General features: G+C 37.7%; 1 protein-coding gene and 1 pseudogene across 5 annotated transcripts in view; both read left to right on the top strand.

Moving 5' to 3' along the window:
- Nucleotides 1–21924, top strand: part of RNLS (renalase, FAD dependent amine oxidase) — a 211248-nt gene that overhangs the window by 3359 nt on the left and 185965 nt on the right. For all 4 annotated transcript variants that reach the window (XM_081158613.1, XM_081158612.1, XM_081158615.1 and 1 more), the window contains exon 4: nt 1386–1544. In XM_081158613.1, coding sequence (XP_081014739.1) covers nt 1386–1544 — 159 coding nt within the window. The remainder of the gene's footprint in view (nt 1–1385; nt 1545–21924) is intronic.
- LOC308567278 (nucleophosmin pseudogene) lies at nt 15701–16797 on the top strand (annotated as a pseudogene). Its single transcript has one exon. The product of its transcript is annotated as a nucleophosmin pseudogene (transcript).

Genomic DNA, 21924 nt, shown 5'->3' with positions numbered 1-21924 from the left:
TAGGAGCAAGTTGGTGCATTTGAAGAACTAAAAGGTCATTGTGACTGGAGAGTAGTGAATGAGGGAGAAGGTGATAAGAGGAAGTTCAAGACTAAGACGGGCCAGATCGTAAGGGGCTTTGTAAGTAATGTTAAAGATTTTATACTTTATATTATGTGCAGTGGGATGCCATTGAAGAATATTGTACAAGAGACGGAGGTGGTCAAATCTACTAAGCCCAGAATTAACTCTCGAGAGATTTTATGTAATTCTCTTTTAAAATGAGAGTTTCCAGAGCCTACAGATTTTAACATGTGGACTTTCTGATAGTTAATAGTTAATTTCATAAGGAAATGCCATTGCCCCAGAAACTTCATTCTCTTAAACCAGTGATTTTCAGCCGGTGTGCCACAAGAATTTTTAAAACATGCAATACCATACTATTTCATTGGAGGTACTGACCTCTTTTCCCTTAGATTGTCAGGTAAAAAAATCACAACGGCCAATGCAACAATAGCTGTCCAGTATAAATGAATCAAAATTATACCTGTTTATTTTTTGTCAGATTGGTAAACAATATATTTTTTGGTGTCCTGCAGAATTCTAGTAATTAGTTTATGTGTGCCATGAGAGAAAAAGGTTGAAAATCACTGTCTTAAATAGTGATTAAATACCTAGTAGGTGCCAAGTGCTATACTATATATGTTATATGCTATATATAGAAACAAAACAGACTTAATTACAGATGAAAAGGGAAGAAAATATTAATCAAATAACTACTCAAATAATTATTAAAATACCTTTGTGATATTCTAGATTGTATTTCTCTTAAGTCTTCTTAATAAAGGCAATCATCCATTGATGTGGCCTCGGATTTCTCTCACAGAGACCTTTTGCAGGTTTAATAGGGAATAATAATTCCTTCAATAGGGAATGTTGCTCTTTCTTGCTATCACTAAAGAGAAGAATTAACACCTTTGCTAAAATGTATACTTGCTCCACAATGACAGTGAGCTCAAAGTAAGGGGGTATAGCTTTAAATCATGGCACAGCATTTCTGAATCTGTTTCCTTGTTTGTGAAATTAATCGATATGATGTATATCAAGTGGCATAGTCTTGGCATATAGTAGATCCTTAATAAAAATCCAGCTATGCTTACTATTATTATTCATTGTAATAGTCTTTTCCCCCCGGAACTGGCATTGGTAGGCAGGCCCACGGGTGCCAGAAGGCAATGAATTCCCACTAACTGAGAAAGAAAGTAGAGAAAGTGAACCCCGGGCACCGTAGAGGACAGACTACACCATTTTACACACCGGAATGGATGCAGTTGGCGACTCTTCTCTCCCCCTTTATTCATATGGACAGTTCAGCTTATGTGAGCATGATTTTGCCTTTGGAACAGGTGCTGATATCTATTTCAGACAATGTGTGACCCAGATCAACCTGAGAAATGACCAGTGGGAAGTCTCCAAGGAAACGGGCTCCCCTGAACTGTTTGATGTTGTCATACTCACGATGCCAGTTCCTCAGATTCTGCAGCTTCAAGGTGACATCGTGAACTGTGAGTCTCAACCCGTGCTGTTTTACTTCAGGGAATGGGATTTCTTTGAAAGAGCATGAATTCACCTTAACTTTCTTAGCAAAGGGTACAGATCCTACTGATTTGAATGTTTTACAAACTGATACAATGGCCTGGTTCACGGTCTTGGTCAAACTGAAACCCATAGGAGAATGTTTTTCCTTAACCAGTTAAAAGTTGAACAATTTTCTTACTGCTCTTGCCTTATTTAAGAAGTAAATAATATGATGGATATGCGATAGTTTAGCCTACTAGAAGAGCAACCTCTTTGTGGCCATCTTGGAGAAAAGAAGGTCTTTATGATGCGAGCATTGATATGTGAACCCCTGGTAAACCTCATCTCCGGTTGCTCTTGAGTAAGAGTCTCATGGTCTTCCCTGCTTGGGATTTGTTGGCTTACCTTTTACCTGGCTTCTCCCCTGTCTTTTTTCAAAAACAGCTTTAAGATATAATTTACATACCATACAATTCATTCATTCAAAATGTACATTTCAGTGGTATTTAATATGTTCGCCAATATATGCAACCATTCCCACTCTCAATTTTGGACCCAAAAAGAAACCCCATATCCTAAAGCTATTACCTCCATCCCTCATCCCCATTCCTGCTCTTAATGCTAACAAACTGTCATCAACTTTCTGTCTCTATAGATTTCCCATTGCCTGGATTCTTAAGAAAAGCTTTTCTGTGATTCTGCTTTGCCCCTACCTATGCTAGGTTTCACTGATTTTTCTCCTGTCTTTCATTTTGTCTGAGCCTGATACATCAAAGTCACTGACTTCTAAAGGACACCCCATCTTGCCTGGAAGCCCACGGGTTATAATAAAGCAGAGCCTGGTGATGGCGGGCAAGGTTTCGGGTCATGTGGGAATCGCAGTGGATATTGCCGTACCTGTAGCTTCTGACTTGTTGCATGACTAAAGCTGACATCGGATTTGAGTGAGAAATGGCCTTCGATGCCACTATTAGAATGAAAACTAGTAATAAGTATGGTTTATAGATCATAGATTTAGAACTGTAATAGAAATTGTTCTGTGGGGAAGAAAATAGCTGCTTCTTACATCTCGAAAGTAATTTGCTATTCTTTAAATATCAGCTCCACCATGCAGTAACAATATAGCTTCTTTTCTAGTACAGTGTGAGGTAGTAATATAGAAGGGATTGAAATATTTATTATATAGCTGTATGCAAATTAGAAAACTTATTTCAAAGAACTCTACCATAAGTCTGCTTCTAGTCTGTTGCCAAAGTAACTTTGTGGGTCTAACACAAAAAGGTTAAAAACATCTGCTTTTTCTTTTATAAGTTTCAATCATGACCTCAGTATGAGGAATAAGTTAATCTTTTTTCTCTGTTTCTGGAGAAATTTAAATACACTCTTATTTGAGTATGAAACATTTTGAGTTTCTATGAAGAGACATCCGTTTACAAAGCCATATATTGCCATCTAGTGGATACTGTTATATGTTGCAGTTCCTGTCTGAATTTTTAAACTAGAGGACTATGAAGGTGATTGAAATATAGAATATATATAAAACTATAACTATAATATAACTCACAAAACATCATAATATCACAGGGAAACAAATTTAGGCCCATTATAATTAACTAATTTACATAAAATTGTTCAGTTATCTTATGTTTACTTAGGTGTTTCCAGATAATACCAGCTAGCTGAGTTTTTAAATCCAACATGAAAACAGTAACTTGCTCTGACTTAGCTGTCCCTGTTTTCTCAGGAGTCTTTTATGAGTGCCATACGGTAGGCCCTAAGTCTCTACTTCCTGAATGAATGAATGACAAAATCTGAAATACGTCTTAAAGGACAGGCAGAAGGAAACGAAGGAGTGCTTTGGAGAGGAAAAAGGGTTTTAGCAAAAATTGGAACTAGAAATGCTTTTTTTATATTTTGGAGACTGAAAATTGACTGGGAGCAAAGGCTTTGTGGTGGGGAATCTTTCAACCTCATTTCTACAACTTCTAGAACCTCCCACGGTCCTTGATGGAAAAAAGAGAACCAATTCTTTTTACTAAAAGAAGTTTAAATTCATTTTTCCTTCACATTTTGCTGAAAAGATTTTGATTAAAAGCACAGGAAACAAAAATCTTCTCTTCATCGAGTAACGTGCTTCATTGCTTTTTCCAGCAGACCATCGCCGCCGTAGAAGGGGAAATAATTCAGTTTCTAAACTTCTTTAGCTATTAGCTGCTTTGTTGGGGTGATTGCAAGCTTATGAGCTGAGAGTTCATTCTAGTTAATCTTCCATTTTTCCTAAAATTGCCTGAAAGGCAACCCAGGCTAATATTGGCCTCTCTGCCACTCTCCAGAAACTCAGGAGTCAGTGGAAATGGAGATGCTCCCACCATCTTGGAGGTTAGAATGACCTGGCACCACTATTACTGGTGCTTACTGCCCACTCTAGGCCCTGGCAGGACAGAGGCACTTTCCCTACTTGTGTCCCTTTGGGGAAGTAATTACTGTGTGGGGGGAGGAAAGAGGAGGGATAACCAGATGATGATAGCCAACATCAAAGAGCATTTCGAGAATACTTATTAAGCACTTACCTACATTATATTATTTATTCTTCACAACCACCTTATGAGACACATTTCATCCCCATTTTATAGAAGAGGGAAGTAAGAAGCAGCGAAATTAAATTAACTTGTCTGAGGTCACATAGCTATTGAGTGGCAGATCTAGAGTCCAGATCTTCTCCAAGCTCTAGTAATTGGGGCAGTGTACCCTGTTGTTCCTGTACCCAGCAGGGATGTGTGTGCTCTGCCACACTTGATCTAAATGTATCAGTAATGTTGCTGTTTTGACTTTTTTGCTCCTGTACACATGCCGTCAATAGATATATGTTTGAAACCAGGCCACCAGGTTGCACCTCTAACAGGAGATCCTTTCTAAGGCTGCCTTCAGAACTTAGAATTTTATTTTTCATTCAGAGTTCTCTGATACCAGAAAAGCTTTAAAAAGAAATGTCAGAACTAGAGATGGGGTGAGATGAAAGAGCAGAGAGCTATAATTTATTGAATTGCATCATTATCACCAACTGAGTCACCAGCTGAATTCAATTAAGCTTCTTCCCATCTGAGCTGGCAAAGACACTTTAAAGAGAGGAGAGATTTGAGAACTAAGAATTTTTGCGTTCTGGCATAAGTCTCTGAAGATTCACATGAAATCTGGTGAACAAAAATAAAAAAGTATTACCACAATTAAATACTAATGTTAAAGTAGGGATTTTTTTAACTTTATGTTTATTTATTGACACTATTACAGATGTCCCCATTTTCTCACCCTTTGCCCTCCTCCACCCAGGCCCTCCCCCTCCTCCCCCGCCCTTCCCTCTGGCCATCACCACACTGTTGTGTCTATGGGTTATGCATATATGTGCTTTAGCTAATCCTCTCACCTTCTTTCATCCAGTCCCCCTCTCCTAAAGTAGGGAATTTTAAACATTAAGATTAAAAGAGAGGAAGGGAGGGATAACGGAATACCAGCATTCTGCATTAGACAAGCTTTCTTCTAAATTTGTTTTTTTTCTTTTTTCACAAATGTACCTCATTTAAGAAGTTTCTTATTCTATTGCATCAGATTTATGAGACATTCTGAATGGACATTCTGATCATCCATCTTTCTCCTGAAATACTGTTTCCAGAGTCTGACATTTTCTCATTGTGACTTGACTGTTTGCTTCTAGGAAAGAATGAGAGAGAGAACCTAAAACAGTATTTGAGTAGCTAGCACAAAACATTTTATGTGACCCAGTGTAGAAGTCTCTGTTGGTTTGAGGAAGCTGTTTAAATGTTGATCTTTCCTAAAATTTCTTCTGTGAATTGGCCCCCTCAGAATCACTCTACCCAAAGCCGAGTTTCCTTTCCATTTCTGTGACTTACTCGATATTTTTGCATCTTATAATTTTACTTGCCACAGGCATATGAGACCATGACATTTTATTCCAAGAAGAGGAATTAAAATCCAGTTTTATTTTTTAATGGTAATTGTAATCTTTTAGTTAGATGTTGAATTCATTTTTTAAATTATATAAATGCTTACCGAACATCTACTGTGTGCTCAAAATTGTTCTAGGCACCCTGAGTACAGCAGTGAAACAAACAATAAAAGCTCCAGAGAGCTTCTTTTCCAGCAGGAGCAGGAGAAATAAGTAAATATCTATGTGAGATGACAGTGTTGGGAAAGAAAATGAAGCAAGATGGGGAGATACAAAGTGAAAAGGGGTAATTTTGCATATAGTGTGAGCAGGTCTGTGACGCAGTGATTTTGAACAGCAGAGACTTGAAGGTAATGAAAGTGTGAGCCATCAGAATATCTGGAGCAATATCCAAGCAGAAGTAGCTGCAAGTTGAAAAGCCCCAAGGTACGAGCAGTTTCCCAAGGAGACCAGTGTGACCGGCATGCAGTGCAGAAGGAGGGGCAGGGGTAAGATGAAGGCAGAGAAGCAGCAGGAGGCCCAGTTTATCTAGAGCTTGTGGGCTCTGATAAAGACATTGGATTTTACTCCAATGGAATGTTATTGAAGGAATTACACAATCTCAGATTTGAGGTGGTGGTCTCCTGCTATTGAGCGTAAGTTAGACTGGAAGATAGCTGAGCTGGCCAAATGGACTAATATTGTGAAAATACAGCCAGAAAGGAAGGTGGCTTGGACTATAGCAGTAGTGGTGGTGTGTTGAAGAGTGGTTGCAATGCAGATGTACGAGAATCCTTAGTTTTTGCCTCAGTTCTGTTCCTGATACCAGTTATCAAGGGTTCAGATAGTTAGGGAAAAAACTAAGGCATAAGTGATGCCAAGAGAGTGTTGGAAGAAAGATGTGATCAGGTGTGCTAAGTGCTGCCTCTAGTTTCATGTAAGAATTGGCTACTGAATTTAGCAATATGGAGGGCTTGGGTGACATTGACAATAGGAGTTTCTATGGGGTACTGGGAATGAGAAAAGAAGAGAGGACATAAGATAGTAGGTTTAGATCAGTGTTTCTCAATCTTTTATCATTATCACCTTCCTAAGGAGCTTTTGAAGATATTTTTTCCTAATTGTCCTCCCCTACCCCAAGAAATTCTAACATCACAGATATTCTTTATATTTGTTACATATTATATGTATGATATGCTTTATCTATTAAAAAATAAGAATTTTTCACCTGGGAAGAGTCAGATTTTGCCTTTTAAGGCAAAATAACCTCTATTGAGAGTGGAATGATTTAGACAATTCTTTAGAGGATTTTTTCTGCAAAGGAGTGCAAAGAATTGGGCTGGTAGCTAGAGGAGGAGGTGAGATCATGTTTTTATTTTATTTTTTGTATTTTCAAGATGGGATATATTATGACATGCTTGTGTCATAATGGAAAGAATCTAGTAGAAAGGGGAAAATTGATGATGTACTACAAGATTGAACAGTTATAGGAGACATGGTTTTGAGTAGGAGATAGAGGATGGGCCCTTCGATGGGAGCCGGACAGTTCTCCCAATATAATAGGAGGGAGGGCAGAGCACGTGAACACAGGCACAGATAGGATGATAGGAGGGAGGGCAGAGCACGTGAACACAGGCACAGATAGGATGATATCTTTGGAGTTGAGAGCCCATGGAAGTCCTCTTCCAATTGATTTGTTTTCTTAGTGAAACAAGAAGTGAGATCATCAGCTGAGACTGAGGAGGGGCAGGGGATTTTGAAGGTTTAAAGGGAGAGGAAAAGTGGGATACAGTCATCTAAGGGAGTACATTGAGTAGAATATAGGATAGTTGGCAACACTAGGACCCACTTGAAGTTAGTGATTATGAGTTTAAAATAAGACAAGTCAATATTTTTTCCCCTCAGCACTTGATCTTCTCTAAACACATTAGAGATTTTAAGTATTTGAATCAATGAATAAGTGAGTAAAGTGAGTTAATACTGAATTTATGCTGCATGCACCTAAGATATTTTCAATTTACTGCTTATATGTTTTTAATTGGAATGTTTTATACTTGATTTTGTTAAAATTAAGGACTTTAGATAGTGAGCTTCTGTAATCAAAGTAACTAAAATCAGCAAGGACTTTTAGTGCTTTTATATTGGTTGATGATGTTGCTGAACATGGGAAGATCTGCTGTTTAATAGGAAACGGTGTGCTCTTAGACACTGCTTTGTCATGACTACAACTGTGTGCTCTATGGCATCTGAATTAGAAATTACTAATTCTCAAGAATCACTAATTATCAAGATTGTTCCGTTTCTCTTTTACAAGCCCAGTTGTTGCTTTTAAAGAGTTAACAGCTTCGTACATCTGGCCTGTGACTCATCCTTCTGAGTCCAGGCCTGGTCCTCGCAGGCTGCAAGACACAAGATGAACAGCATGGGGCAGTGTTTAATGCTGTTCTGAAAACCAGTGCCACAGGCCTAAGACAATTTAGAGCACTTCCCTGCAATCATTGCAAATGCATCCCGGGATTCTATTTTTCTTTTATATTGCTATGTGTCATGCTTTGTTTTCCAAACAGAGTACAGAGAATGAATAGGCAGTTTTCTGGCATACTTCTTTGTAGATAAATTGTCAGAATGAACTCTGTTGCTTAAGAAAAGCATAAACACAATTTAGTCCCTGGGTGTAGCTGTATGTACATTGTTGCTGTGGGGAATTTTGGTTTGGCTAAAGTGTTATTTCCTTTGAAAATTCTGATAGACCAAGGTTCTCTTTGTTTTCCTAATAGTCCCACTCTACCCACCAAAAAAAAAAAGCAAGCTATCAAATCGCTGAGGTTTCACTCGTATAAATGCAGTTGTGCATATCTAACGTAATTGTGAATTTATTTTGCCATGACTTTAAATTGTAGATATTATTTGAACAAAAGAGAACTAAGCTTTTGATTCATTTTTACAACTTTCATAGAGTTTTCTTTCAGGTAGATTTTTTCCTCATAGAGCATATACAGCCAAGTGAATTTTAAGCCATCCCCCAAACACACGTGTGTGTGTGTGTGTGTGTGTGTGTGTGTGTGAGAGAGAGAGAGAGAGAGATCTTCGTCATTGTCCTTCACATTTTAAGGTAATACCATTCCCAGTGATTGAAATCTTTATATAATAATAATAATAATAATAATAGGGGGAAGCTGTATGAACACAGTAGTCATTATCACAGAGTAGATATATAAAGATATTTTTACCCTCCGACTGTTGTCCTTATGCATGAACATTCTCGCTACTCCTACCTTTTGTATTTACTGTCATCACAAAAACTGCTTTGAGAAAATGTGATTCCTTATTGCCTGCATTGCCAAATGCATTTCAGTTAATGATAATACACATATGTCTATTGAGCACTTACTGTATTCTAGGACTTGTCCCAGATTCTGAGTTCACATCGGTTAATGAGCCCCAGCCCCAGTTCTTAAGGAGCTCATAGTGGGAAGATTTGTGTTTCACTTCTCTTCTAGTTGCTTCTGAAATTTGTTGTTTTTTTATATGATTAGGCTTTAGGGCAACTTCTGGTTATTTCTTTTGCCCTTTTGCTATTCCGGGCTCTACTGCTTATTAGCAGTGTGACCTTGGGCACCTTATGTAACCTCTCTGAGTCCCTGATTCCTCTTCTGTACAATTAGATGATGATTCCTATCTCATCAGGGTATTTGGGAAGATTAAATAAGATAATATATTAAAGCGCCTAATAAATTGCTGGCACATGATCTGTGGTCAATGAAGGAAGCTGCTGCTGCTGTTTAATTTGTGTTTGTCACATAGCTGGCACTTATCGCTAAGGTTTAGTTCTCCTTCATTGCCTTGCTGCTATCCATTCTTCAAATACATGCCAGTTAGGAATTTGGAACTAGAGTAAACAGCAATAACTCCAATTTACGAGCATCTTTTACGTATTAGATATTTTATATGTCTTGTCAACAATCCTTAAAACAACTCAGTATTGTTGTTATCCCTACCACATAGGGAAAGACCAGGGGAGATAAAAATTACTTTCTAACACTACAAGCAGATAAGATGTGATGGTAAGAGCAAAGTTCAGAGAGATGCAATTGCTGGCTTTGAAAATGAAAAGGGGCTACAAACCAAGAAATGTGGGCAGCCTTTAGAAGCTGGAAAAGGCAATGAACAAATTTTCCTCTAGAGCCTCCAGAAGGAACACAGCATGCAGACACCCAGATTTTAGTCCCATAAGTCCTGTTTTGTACTTCTGACCTCCAGACTGTGAGAGAATACATTTGTGTTACATTTATTTATTTATTTATTTATTTATTTATTTTTAATTTATCTTTATTGTTGAAAGTATTACAGGTGTCCCATTCCCCCCCCAGTGACCCCCTCCACCTCACTCCCACCCCCTCCCCAGGCCTTCACCCCGCTATTGTCTGTGTCCATGGGTTATACATATATGCATATAACTCCTTTGGTTAATCTCTTCCCACCCTCCACCCCACTTCCCTCTTTCCTCTGAAATATGATCATCTGTTGCATGCATCAGTGTCTCTGGGTCTGTTTAGTTTGTCAGATTCTTTTGTTCATTAGCTGCTTCTTAGAGAAGATCCTTCAACATTTCATGTAGTACTGGTCTGGTGGTGATGAACTCCTTTAGCTTTTCCTTGTCTGAGAAGCTCTTTATCTGACCTTCAATTCTAAATGATAGCTTTGCTGGGTAGAGCAATCTTGGCTGTAGGTTCTTTTCTTCATCACTTTGAATATTTCTTGCCACTCCCTTCTGGCCTACAAGGTTTCTGTTGAGAAATCAGCTGACAGTCATATGGGTGCTCCCTTGTAGGTAACTAACTGCTTTCTCTTGCTGCTTTTAAGATTCTCTATTTGTCTTTAACCTTTGGCATTTTAATTATGATATGTCTTGGTGTGGGCCTCTTTGGGTTCCTCTTGTTTGGGACCCTCTGTGCTTCCTGGACTTGTAAATCTACTTCTTTCCCCAGGTAGGGGAAGTTTTCTGTCATTATTTTTTCAAATAGGTTTTCAATTTCTTGGTCTCTTTCTTCCCCTTCTAGCACCCCAATAATATGAATGTTGAGCCACTTGAAGTTGTTCTGGAGACTCCTTACACTATCTTCGTATTTCTGAATTCTTTTTTCTTTTTGCTCTTCTGGTTGGGTGTTTTTTGTTTCCTCAAGTTCCAAATTGTTGATTTGATTCTCAGCGTCCTCTGCTCTACTGTTGATTCCCTGCAAATTATTCTTCATTTCAGTTCGTGTAGCCTTCATTTCAAATTGGCACTTTATTATGTCATCAATGGTCTCACTTGTTTTCGTAATACTCTTACTAATATGCTTGAGCATCCTTATAACCATAATTCTGAACTCTGTATCTGTTAGCTTGCTTGGTTCTATTTCATTTAGTTCCTTTTCTGAAGATTTCTTCTGTTCTTTCTTTCGTGACATGTTTCTTTGCCTCCACATTTTGGCTGCTTCCAGGTGTTTGTTTCTATGTATTGGGTAAAGCTGCTGTGTCTCCTGGAATTTGTAGAGTGGCTTTGTGGAATAGGTGTTCTGTAGGGTCCAGTGATTCAGCCTCCCCAGACACCTGAGCTGGGCCTTCTAGGTGCTCCCCTGTGTGGGCTGTGTGCACTGTCCTGTTGTAGTTGAGCCTTGGTTGCTGTTGGCGTCACTGGGAAGAATTGACACCCAGGCCAATCAGCTGTGAAGACCAGCTGCAACTACAGCCAAAGAGCTGATGTGCTGGAGACACCCCTGTGGAGCAGGATTTACTTCAGTGGGGCTTTGGTGTTCACAAAGTGCGCCCCTTGAGTGTGTCACTCTTGGGTGTGGTGGGGTTGTAATCCAGCGTGGTCGAGACTGGCCACCAGGTGCACTGTCTCTGAGGCCTCCCGGGAGATGCAAAGTCAGCCTGTGCCAGTGCCTTGCCCAGGGCCACCGAGCATGAGCTACACAGCAAACCGTAGTTGGCTGCTACTTGTGCTGGGCTTGGAAGTGTCCAGGAGAGGCCAAGCTATGAGCCAATGCAGGCTTGGGAAGCCACTTTCATAAGAAAAGCCACTGAAGTTTCTTCAGGGTAGTGTTCATTGACTTCTTGTTTCTTATATGAAAGTAAGAAAAAAAGTGTCTACTTGCAATAAGCACAAAGGGCAAAACTTAATTCTCTTGCTTAATTGCTGTCAACATAAATCAGTGAACTCTGTCTTTATTTTATCTGTTCAGAGTTTTCAAAAGTCACCATTATTTATTTTGTAATTTTGTATTTTTCATTTCTGGCTCAAGCAGGTGAAAAGATCAGCAAAGCATTTTTTTCTTTTTACAATACTTTAAAATGCTTTAAATAGGCAGCAGTGCCAAAATGTTCTTTTGCATTTAAAAATGACTTTCACAATAAGATAGATATAAAAAGGGAGTATGGAGTCAAATATACTTATGTTACTTGGAGAATTCTGTAGTTTGGGATTTTAGTTTTTATTCTTTTTTTTTTTTAGGGATAAATAGAACTTTATTTTAGATAAACATTTGCACTCTCTATAGTTTTTATTCTTGATGTGAAAGTAATTGCAGAATTATCCTGCTATATTTTATATACTTTATACTTAATTCTCAATGGCATGTAGTTGACATATATGTTTTTTCTTGATACTAACCCCAAATTTAGAACACTTCATTTCATATGCCCACATACATAACTTTTTATTTAATAATTATTTATTAAATGACTAAATAGGTTCAAATTCTTGAAACACTCCAGAATGATCATCTTAGCTAACTTATTTATTAGTGTTACTGATAAAGAAAATGTTTTTCTTTAAAATGACTAAAGTGCATACATTTGGCTATTTTTTTCTTGAAACAAGTCTCACATTGTTTATAATTAGATATAGCTATAGATAGATATATCATGGTAGTAACTGACAAAAAAATGATGTCTTTTAACAAATAAAGTTCCTGGGAACTAAACTCTCAGCTGTTGAACGTAATAGCAGTATAATGATGAATTGTGCTATTGACTTTATATTAACTCTATATTGTTACTTTCCCTTTTTAGTAAAGTCTTTCTATGTTTATTTTATTTAAGTTTTTGGTCAGCATTCCAGAAAAATGAAGATACAAGTTTCTGGATAAGATACAGGGAACATCTTAGTGGTTTACTACATTGAAAATACTCGTGAAATGCCTGAGAAGCAGAATTCAGAAAAACAGCTCTAGCTATGAAGGGGGCTTCTACAGTAAGACAGTGCAGCAAAGGGACATTAACAGGCAAGCTGCTAATGGCAGGTACCCAAGAAGCAGAGGTATCCAACATAGCACACCCTGGAGTGTTACCATCCTTATCAAACAGCTGCCAAATGAGATTATCCCATGGCCCCAATGGGTCATAAGATTGAAATGTTAATTTTGTACTCCACACGGAACAACACAAGCAGCATACTGTCTTCCAACCTTTTATTTTAAAAATCAAACTCAAAACAAAATTCTTATCTTCAATACAAGAACATCTTTTCTGTACTGATATTTTCTACCTAAACCATGAAAGAAGACTGAAAGTCATTGTTTATCTAAATACACTTAAGGAATTGAAGCTGTCTCCTAGAGTGGCTGCATGTTATCCAGGGAATTACAGTTGTCTATTTCAAAATCAAGCAATGCAGAGCATCCGTTCTTGTCGGAGTTGCTTACCTATATGCTACAGTGGGCATTTTAAGACATTTTTGGATTGTTAGAAGGCAGAAGAACCCTGGAAAAGATTCTTGTAAGTCAAACTTTTAGTTTGATAGCCAAATAATTAGATATACCTCACAAGATTTTCCTTATCCAAATTTCACCTTTTTTAATGGAATATATTATGAGGGTAGTAGGAATAAATGGGGAAAGGGCAGAAGATTAGGGCTAAGCAACAGAGAAGACTGATAAATTGCCGTCTTGCAAACTGGTAGAAATGGAGATAGGAAGAAATGAGGGAGGGTGCACCAGAGTGCATTTATCTCTGCCATTCGAAATCTGCACATGTGGCATGCCTTGCATTTCATTATGATTAATTTACAAATATTTTATAAGGTATATAAAGTATTTTTGTGTATGTAGTACCTTTTAACCATTTTTTTTCCTGTTAAATAAATGTCTTTGTGTATTTTATTTTATTTATTTATTTATTTTTCTTTCTTTGTGTATTTTAGGTTTTCTTTTCCAGAGACATTTTACCTAAACTTCTTTATCTCCTACTGTGTCTTTCTTAACCAAATATAATTTCTTCAAAAGATAATTTGGGTTGTACTAGATAACCCATTGGCCCATCTAAATTTTAAAATATATAGCAAGCAAGCATGGAGTGGCATTTAAGAAGATGAGGGGGAACTAACTCCTAGATAACCAATTTTAGGTTTTTTTAATATTGAAATGAATTCACATGTAGGTTTTTAATTTTTTTTCACAGTTATCATTGTCTGAACTTTCCACTTCACAAGTGAGAGGGAAGGGACCTTGGGCAAGACCCAGGGTGGAAACACTAGGAGCTAGGGGTGAGAATGGAGGGTGGGGTAGAGGTTGGAGGGGTGTGGGGGCTTGGAGGGAGGCTGGCAGGTCACCAGATACCATGAGGAATTAGGCTGGAAATATTGAGCTAATGGATTGTGTAACTGAGGCATGAGGACAAAGGGAAAGGTTTGAGAAGTGGGGATGTACAGGCTGGGCTCAATTTAAACAGGTCCACCTCTTTTAAAAGCACAATTAAAGATTCTGTATGGAGCTGTCTGTGTCTCCATCTAGACATTACCTCCATTTGGTGGTTACTTTGTCCTAGTCGTTGTGTACTAGGAACGGCATGGTTTTATATCACTCAAGGGAGATATACTTGCAAGTCCTATGAGAGCCCAGGGCATTTTTATTATATTTTGTGATTACAGTTGGAGATGCTGCTTATCTTATTTCTTGTAAAACTCAGAGGGAAGCTTTCCAAGGGCTTTACTGCTCTTGGGTCCCTTTGTAATCAAATATGCTTCTTCAGCAGTAATGTTAGCATCTATTATCGCGTTGAGCCTCTGGCAGCGCGGCAGCCTCGCAGCTTTGACATCACTTGTGGTTTGCAGAGCACCATGCACTGCTGTCTAGTGCTCCTGATAATAGTTTCTAAATGCATGGCTGATTTATACTGCTTGAAATTGCCCCGTCTCTTCCTAGCCATTGAATTTGGCAAGTGAATCATTTAACCTTTTCTACCCAGTGCCCAGGCCTCACTGCAAGGTTATTGGTGTCATACCAAGTAAGGCTTCACATTGACAGAAAAAAAGTTTGTGCTGGAATTGTGAATGTCACCCTCTCTGGAAGATGTACATATTGCTTTTTTAGATGGAGAAACAAAAGCAATGAAAGGCATATTTTTCTAAGTATACTTTATGAGTCCAAAGCAGAACCAAAAAGGGAGATCCGTGCTCCTCGTTCCCAGTCACATGAGTGGTTCCCTGGGTTTCCTTCTCTCACCAAAGCTCTCATGCCTGCAGCACAGAATAATCATATTTGAGTTCAGCCTCATATTTAAGTTCTCAGGGCTGATTCCAAGATACTAGGTTTGAAGACTCAGAGAAGGGGGACAGTCAAGGGGACCTGCATTAATCTGATGGACCAGCTCTCCATTCATTGTAACCTTGAATTTTCATATCCAAGGATCCATCTTTAGTGAGGGCTTGTAATTAAGTAGAAACTCAGTGGAAAGAGACTCTGAAAGTTACATGAATTGTCCCCCTTGTTCCCCAAGGAAAATGTGAAGATGTCTCTCCCCCATTTAGCTCCATATCCTCAGAAATGCCTCATCATGTCCTTGGAGTGGGCTGTGGAGGGTTCATTTTATACTGCATCCCTCCCAGCCCCCCATTCCCCATACCCTCACCCTCACCATACAGACATGTCAGCCACTGAAGCTTGCTCCCCCATAAAGAATCCTCAAATAAACCCCAAAGGCAGGAAGTCCTTGTTAGTGCCATACATTGATTCAGAGTGGCACAACAAAGACAGTTCTCCTTTCCTTGGGTCAGTTTGACCCAGACCCAGATTTGACTAGAATATAGAGAGATAAATTGTAAGCCTAAAGTAAGAGCTGTTGTTAGGTTCATTGTCTTCTCAAGCTAAAAAAGTTTAGATTATTTTCCTTTACAAACATAATCTTGCTGCCCTAATTTCCTAATTTCTGGTGCAGGATAGTACAATGTGTTCTCAAGACTAATTCTTCTCTGGTGCAATTCCATCCTGCATGCCTGTCTGTGGAGCAGAAGTTGTTTATCTCTGCCCGCCTTTTCCCCCACCTAAGTGTGTGCCACCACCTCATGGAAGGCTCGATGGACAAGGACATGAGCCCTCTGAGGCCCAGAACTAACTTTTCAGTTGTGAACTAAAGACCCACAAAGATGATCACTTTAAGAACAGTCAGTTTAGGGGCTGGTGCCAAGGATGAATTGCACACTGTTGAAAGCAGAAGCAATGGATTATGAAGGCAGTACGATTAGTAACACTGGCAACTCTGAGAATGTCTGTACAGCCAATGGTTTCCCTTGGTGGCTTTGGAATAACACCACCTGGGGTTGAAGTGTGGTTCAGGACCTGTGCATTTGCGTGGACAGCACTTAGTAGCTGTGGAGGAAGATGCAGAGTCCGAAGATGAAGAGGGGGAGGATGTGACACTCCTGAGTATGTCTGGAGAGCATTCTGCCCCTGGAGGTGGTAGCAAGATTGCACAGAAAGAAAGTAAAACTTGCTGCTGATGAAGATGATGAGGACGATGATGATGATTTTGAGGATGCGGAAGCTGCAGAAAAAGTTCCAATAAAGAAATCTGTATAAGAGCTCCAAAAATGCATAAAGACCACACCAGAGTGGGAAAGACTGAATACCATCAACACCAAGATCAAAAGGTCAAGAATCCTTCAAAAAACAGGAAAAAACTCCTAAAACACTCAAAGGATCTAGTTTTGTCAAAGACATTAAAACAAAAATGCAAGCAAGTATAGAAGAAACCCATTGAACAATCCTGGGCACTAGTGGTAAATCAAGCCCGAAGATGGGGAAAGAGGAGAAGGGGAGACAAGTAGAGTCCATGCTGAGTCTCATCACCACTCCAGACTGAAGTCTATTTTAGTCTCAACCCCCTTTCCTGACTTTCCACTCACCCTGCCCCACTCCAGGCTGGAAGCAATCTCACTATTAATCTGAAGCACTTTTCTTTTGCCTGCTGTGATTCAGTGAGCTTTTCTTTCTACTTGTTCATTTGCCTTACCTCTTTGACCATGTTTTAAACCCCTTTGTATCTCCCTATCTGCTCAATAAATATTTGAATGAATAAAAAAATTTTTAAAAAGACAAGTTCTTGGAACTGTCTAGAAAGGTTCATGTGCTTCTCATTTTGTTGCTACTTGTTGAGGGCCAAAGGGGTTGAATGTGTCAGACACAGCGGGTCACTTGCATGACACAGTACATGTTAATAAAAAAGGAGATGTGGGAATTCCAGGATATGTTTCATCCTGTTTCAGCATTAAATTTAAAATCATGGCCAAGTATCTGTTTTCATTGAGAAAAGCCAGAATCCGCCAAAGTCAACATGAAGCAAAAGAATTGCTCCGTGATGAAAAAAGAGTTAAGACATGTTGTTCTTTTCCATTGTTATCTAAGTAGCCTTGGTGGGGTTTTTTTAAGTATTAAACTTTTCATTGAAATTTGGAAAACTTTCAGTTGGAGAGTTCAGTTTGCATATTGATTTATATTCCATTTTAAAACTGCTCACAGTGTAAATACTTTTATCTCTGTATAATAGAAATGCTCATAGTTTTCACAATTAGCAACCTAATCCTGGAGGACAACTGGTGGAAGTTGGCATTTTTTATTGAAATCATATCTAGAATTTCTAGAATTTTAATTTCAACCTGCTTAAGAAATGCAGTAAGGAGAGACCTATTGTGAGTGACCACACTATATCAGAAATGTGATTCCTGATCATGGTGAGAGAGCAGCTTGGAGTTTCCAAAACTCGAATTCTGATTAAGGGTAGCAAATTATCCTGCTTCTAGCAAATTACCACACACAGCGCTTAATCTAGATTTGATACGTGAAAAAACTATATGTGGTATGCCTATAAAGTAATGAGACTTGGCTTTTAAGTTACTCATATATAATTTATTAAAAATGTGTGTTGTCCTTGAGAGAGTTCCTCTGGAAATTTGTACGTAGCCCACAATTCTTAAATGTTTTTTGGAAACTTTTGTAAAGCTTTTTTAAATAAAGTTTTAGTCAACTCTTTTACATAAAACTAGAACAAAGTATTTTTTTGAAACTACCCAAGAGTGGATTTGGAAATTTGGAGCCACCTGGAAAAATTCTTCAAATTACTGCTGTAGTCATACATTCTTTTAGATACACACCTACTTCTCTAGCCATGCTCTAAATAATTTTTGACTCTTCTAAAACTATTTTCTACTTTCAAAGGAAAAAGTTGTGCTATCCTTGTAGATATTCAAAAGAATGAGCTGCATTCTCTAAAAGCAATTCTGGAAGGGGACTTTTCAAAATGTTTATAGTAATAGTAACAATTTTGGTATAAGAGCCTCACTTTTGAAACAGTACAATCATCTGAATGTGTTAGTTCTTACATATTTGTTGAAAAAATATACTACTTTATAGTCACATGTCTAATAGGTGGTAGATGTCTTGTCTTAGAAAATTTTCACTTCCTTGAACCTGAAAACAATTGCTGTTCTAGTAGCCTCCATAATAGCTTGTGAAATGCTTGTCTTTGACTTTTAGAACAATATGGGATCTTACAGTTTTTCAGGAGTTATGATGCATAGCCTAGCATAGTTGTTCCCACAAGCATTTTTAAAAAAACTACATCTTATAGTAGTAAAAGTGTGTTGTTAGCAAAGTGAGACTTCACAAAATAGGGAAAAAAGGTGGTATATTTTGAAAACCAGATAATTACTTGAAAAATTTTTTATCACAATATAAATTTTATATTTGAAATTATATTGGCATTCTGGTGGAGGTGAACTCTGATTTAACTTATCTTTGCTAGTTTGTGTATTCATAGGTGATGGTTAAAATCTACTGACAGAATAAATGAATGTGAATACTGAAAAATTAGATCATGAACATTTGATATATTACAATAGCTTGATGGGTATTTAAAAGTAAATACAGATTTACTTCTGTAAATCTTAATTTTTGAATGGTTTAACTTCTGAATATATTACATTGACTCTAAAATTATGGACCTGAGATTTAAGGATGTGTTAGTTAGATGTGTCCATGTCACAAAGCAAGTTAGATAGTTACAGAGATGAATTTATACAACCCATGTACTGAGTAATTTGTGGTCCCAGATGCCGCACTCGATGCTGGAGATAATGCGGTGGAAAGAGAGATAGCATCCTTGCTTTATGGAGCTTACACTCTGGTGACTGTAGGGCTCCAGAGAGAACAGACCAAAGTTGGAGTCTTCATAGTGACACTGTATCCTATGGAAAAGCTCTCATTCCTAATCTCTGGGTTATTTTCTTTACATTGAAGTATGATGAATTTGGACTCATAGTCTCTATAGTGCCCTAAGATCAGAATTTTGCTATGATTTTTCTGAATTCTCCTTTGTTATCTGAATTGTTATAATCCTACCTCCCAAATTCTTAGTATTTTCACTATGTAATATATGTGAGTACTATATATGGAAGCATTTGGCAAATTGTAACATCTTTTCACTCTAATGTGATGCTGTTATTCAACAAGAAGACATTGAGCTATATCTACACAAAGTACAGTGTAGACTCACCCAGTTACTCAGAAAATGAGGGAACAACTAATCGAAAGGTCCTTTCTCTTCCCTCTCAAAAATTGGAAGTATTTTTGCCTGAATTAGCTGGTTAATTTATCAACTGTCTGCCTCACTTAGTTTTGTAGAAACAATTTCTAAGTCCCTTGAAACTACAATTCACTTTCACTGTGGTTTAGAGCTTAATGTTTTTTGATGGGCGCAAAATGTGTCACCCTGTGAAAGAGAGACTCTCAATATTGTTTACAGAAGCAGAGAGCAAGATGTAGTCATAAATCTAGAAGACACCCTATTTGGCCACCTCACTTTGTGGAGCATTAATTCCAAATAATTTAAAATGGCTAGTTAACCATTTTCTTAAACGTTTTCCAGCAAGGAGATGTTATAACCTCCCTTATAGCCTAAGTCAGCAGTCACATACATTTTCTTAAGTAGATTCCTTCATGTGGAAAACTGGAACAAAGGAAATGACAGGATGATGTCTAAGACTAACCCCTAAATCTTCCTTAATTTTCCTACTGTTTTGCCTCTTTTTTAAATGCCTCAACCCACAGTTAAGCATTCTTAAGAATAAGCTACAACTGAACACGCTCAAACTTACTATTAAAAAAAATTTTTTAATCATATTTCACTACCACCATTTTCACTAGAAATGAAGAAGAATTTTATTATTTCTTTCAAGTTCTGCTTCCTTTACCCTTTACTGGAAGCATCTCTAAAGACAGCCATTGCAAGAGGTTTTGGGGAGAAATAAATCATGATTGAACATAACCGTGGCAGAAATGTCTTTTCTAAGGGTTAATGAGGTCACATTGTTTGTTATAGTTTTTTGAAGTCTTAGAATACTTGTGAATTTTTATTCTGATGACAAAGTGCAGCTGTTTTTAGTCAACTCTTTTAAATAAAGTTCTTTCTTAGCACATCCATTTCAAAATCAGCAAACTTTTGGGTCCAGAGTCAATTTTCCCTATGTGCATGCCAGACACTTTCATTGTTTGTGAGAGTCACAGGTTAATCTCCAGAGAAAGATATTTTTTCTCCCAGTCAGAATCACATTTGAATAAATAAAGGCCCCATCTGGCTCTCTGCATCTGAGACTTGTTTTGAAATCACATGTAAATTCTTTATTTCCACACAATTGTGCTACATTAACCATTTCTGAATATCAATTATATTTTTCGGTTGCCGAAACTCTCAAGTGACTCAACAAGTACATCATTCTTTTCTTCTCCAAGTTCCCCTGGAGACCTTAGATTTGGAAGGAGTTCACTTATAAAGTTGTCATCATCAACACTGTTTTTTTTCTGTCCTTTAAAAAACTTTTTATTGAAATATACATGCAGAAAAGTGCACATATATTAAGTACACATCTTAAAGAACTTTTACAAATTGAACAGGCACCCATATAACCAGCACTCATGTCAAGAAATAGAACACACAGCACCCTGAGAAGCCCCCTTGCACTTCCAGTCGCTAACTCTCCCCTCCTCCCAGTAGTTATTACCTTGACTTCTAACAGCATAGTTCTTTCTGCCTGTCTCTGCTTCATTTAAATTGAATCACACAGTATGAGCTCTTAAGTGCTTAGCTGCTTTCACTTACTGTTTTTTTGTGGAATTATTTTATTGACGTGTGTAGTTAAAATCATTTTTCTTATTGCTGTGTAGTATTACATTGTGTAGATACAGCACACATTATCCATTTCACTGTCAATGGCATTTGGGTAGTTTTTCAGTTGATGCTATTATGGATAGTGCTTTTATGAACATTCTTGTACATTTCCCTTGCTGAGCAATTTGTATATGTTCTTAGATATGTACATAAGAGATCATCAACCTTTTTAATTTTTTATTCTATTGATGAAAAGCTTAAGTGAAAATTTCTGATCAGGCTGATCAACCAGAGTTACCGTATTGAGTTGATATAATTTTTTTCTAAATATTTTGTTACCCAGGCTGCCCTGCTGTTTTCAGTCAAGCTAGTTTCATTTCTGTTCTTTTCACTGCCTTCCTCTCACCCTGCATGTCTACTTATACACATTGTACCCTTATGCTCCCTCCTCCCTCTCTGCTTTAAGTTCCATCTCCTAGAATGGTATAGTAATAATATGATATTTATAGTAACAAATAACAGCAGCAACGATTTATTGAGCACAAACCCTGTTAAAAAAAACTATGATTTTTTTAATGCTATTTTATTTAACTCACATAATCCTCATGTTATGCAAATATTGCTCCAATTGATCAATAGTTTTTTATTGATTTTAGAGAGAGAGAAACATCCATTTGTTGTTACACTTATTTATGCATTCATTGGTTGCTTCTTGTATCTGCCCTGACTGGGATCGAACCCACAGCCTTGGTGTATCCGGATGATACTCTAACCAACTGAGCTACCTAGCCAGGGCTTGATCAATAATTTATAATAATGACATATTACAAATATATCTAAAAGGAATCAAGAACAATATAGATAACATTCATGGACCCAACTCTCAGATTTAGTTTATTGTCTGCCATTTTTGCTTCAGTTTTTTCTTGTCTGCAAGATTTAGGATTAGTTCACTTGCTCAAGTCACACTACCATTAAGTGACAGAGCTAGCAGCTGATATTTTTAT

Source organism: Miniopterus schreibersii, assembly GCF_964146895.1.
Source record: "Miniopterus schreibersii genome assembly, chromosome: 14".
In the NCBI taxonomy this organism is placed as follows: domain Eukaryota; kingdom Metazoa; phylum Chordata; class Mammalia; order Chiroptera; family Miniopteridae; genus Miniopterus; species Miniopterus schreibersii.
Note: the sequence above shows the minus strand (reverse complement) of the source record. Positions and strands in the feature narration are given on the sequence as shown.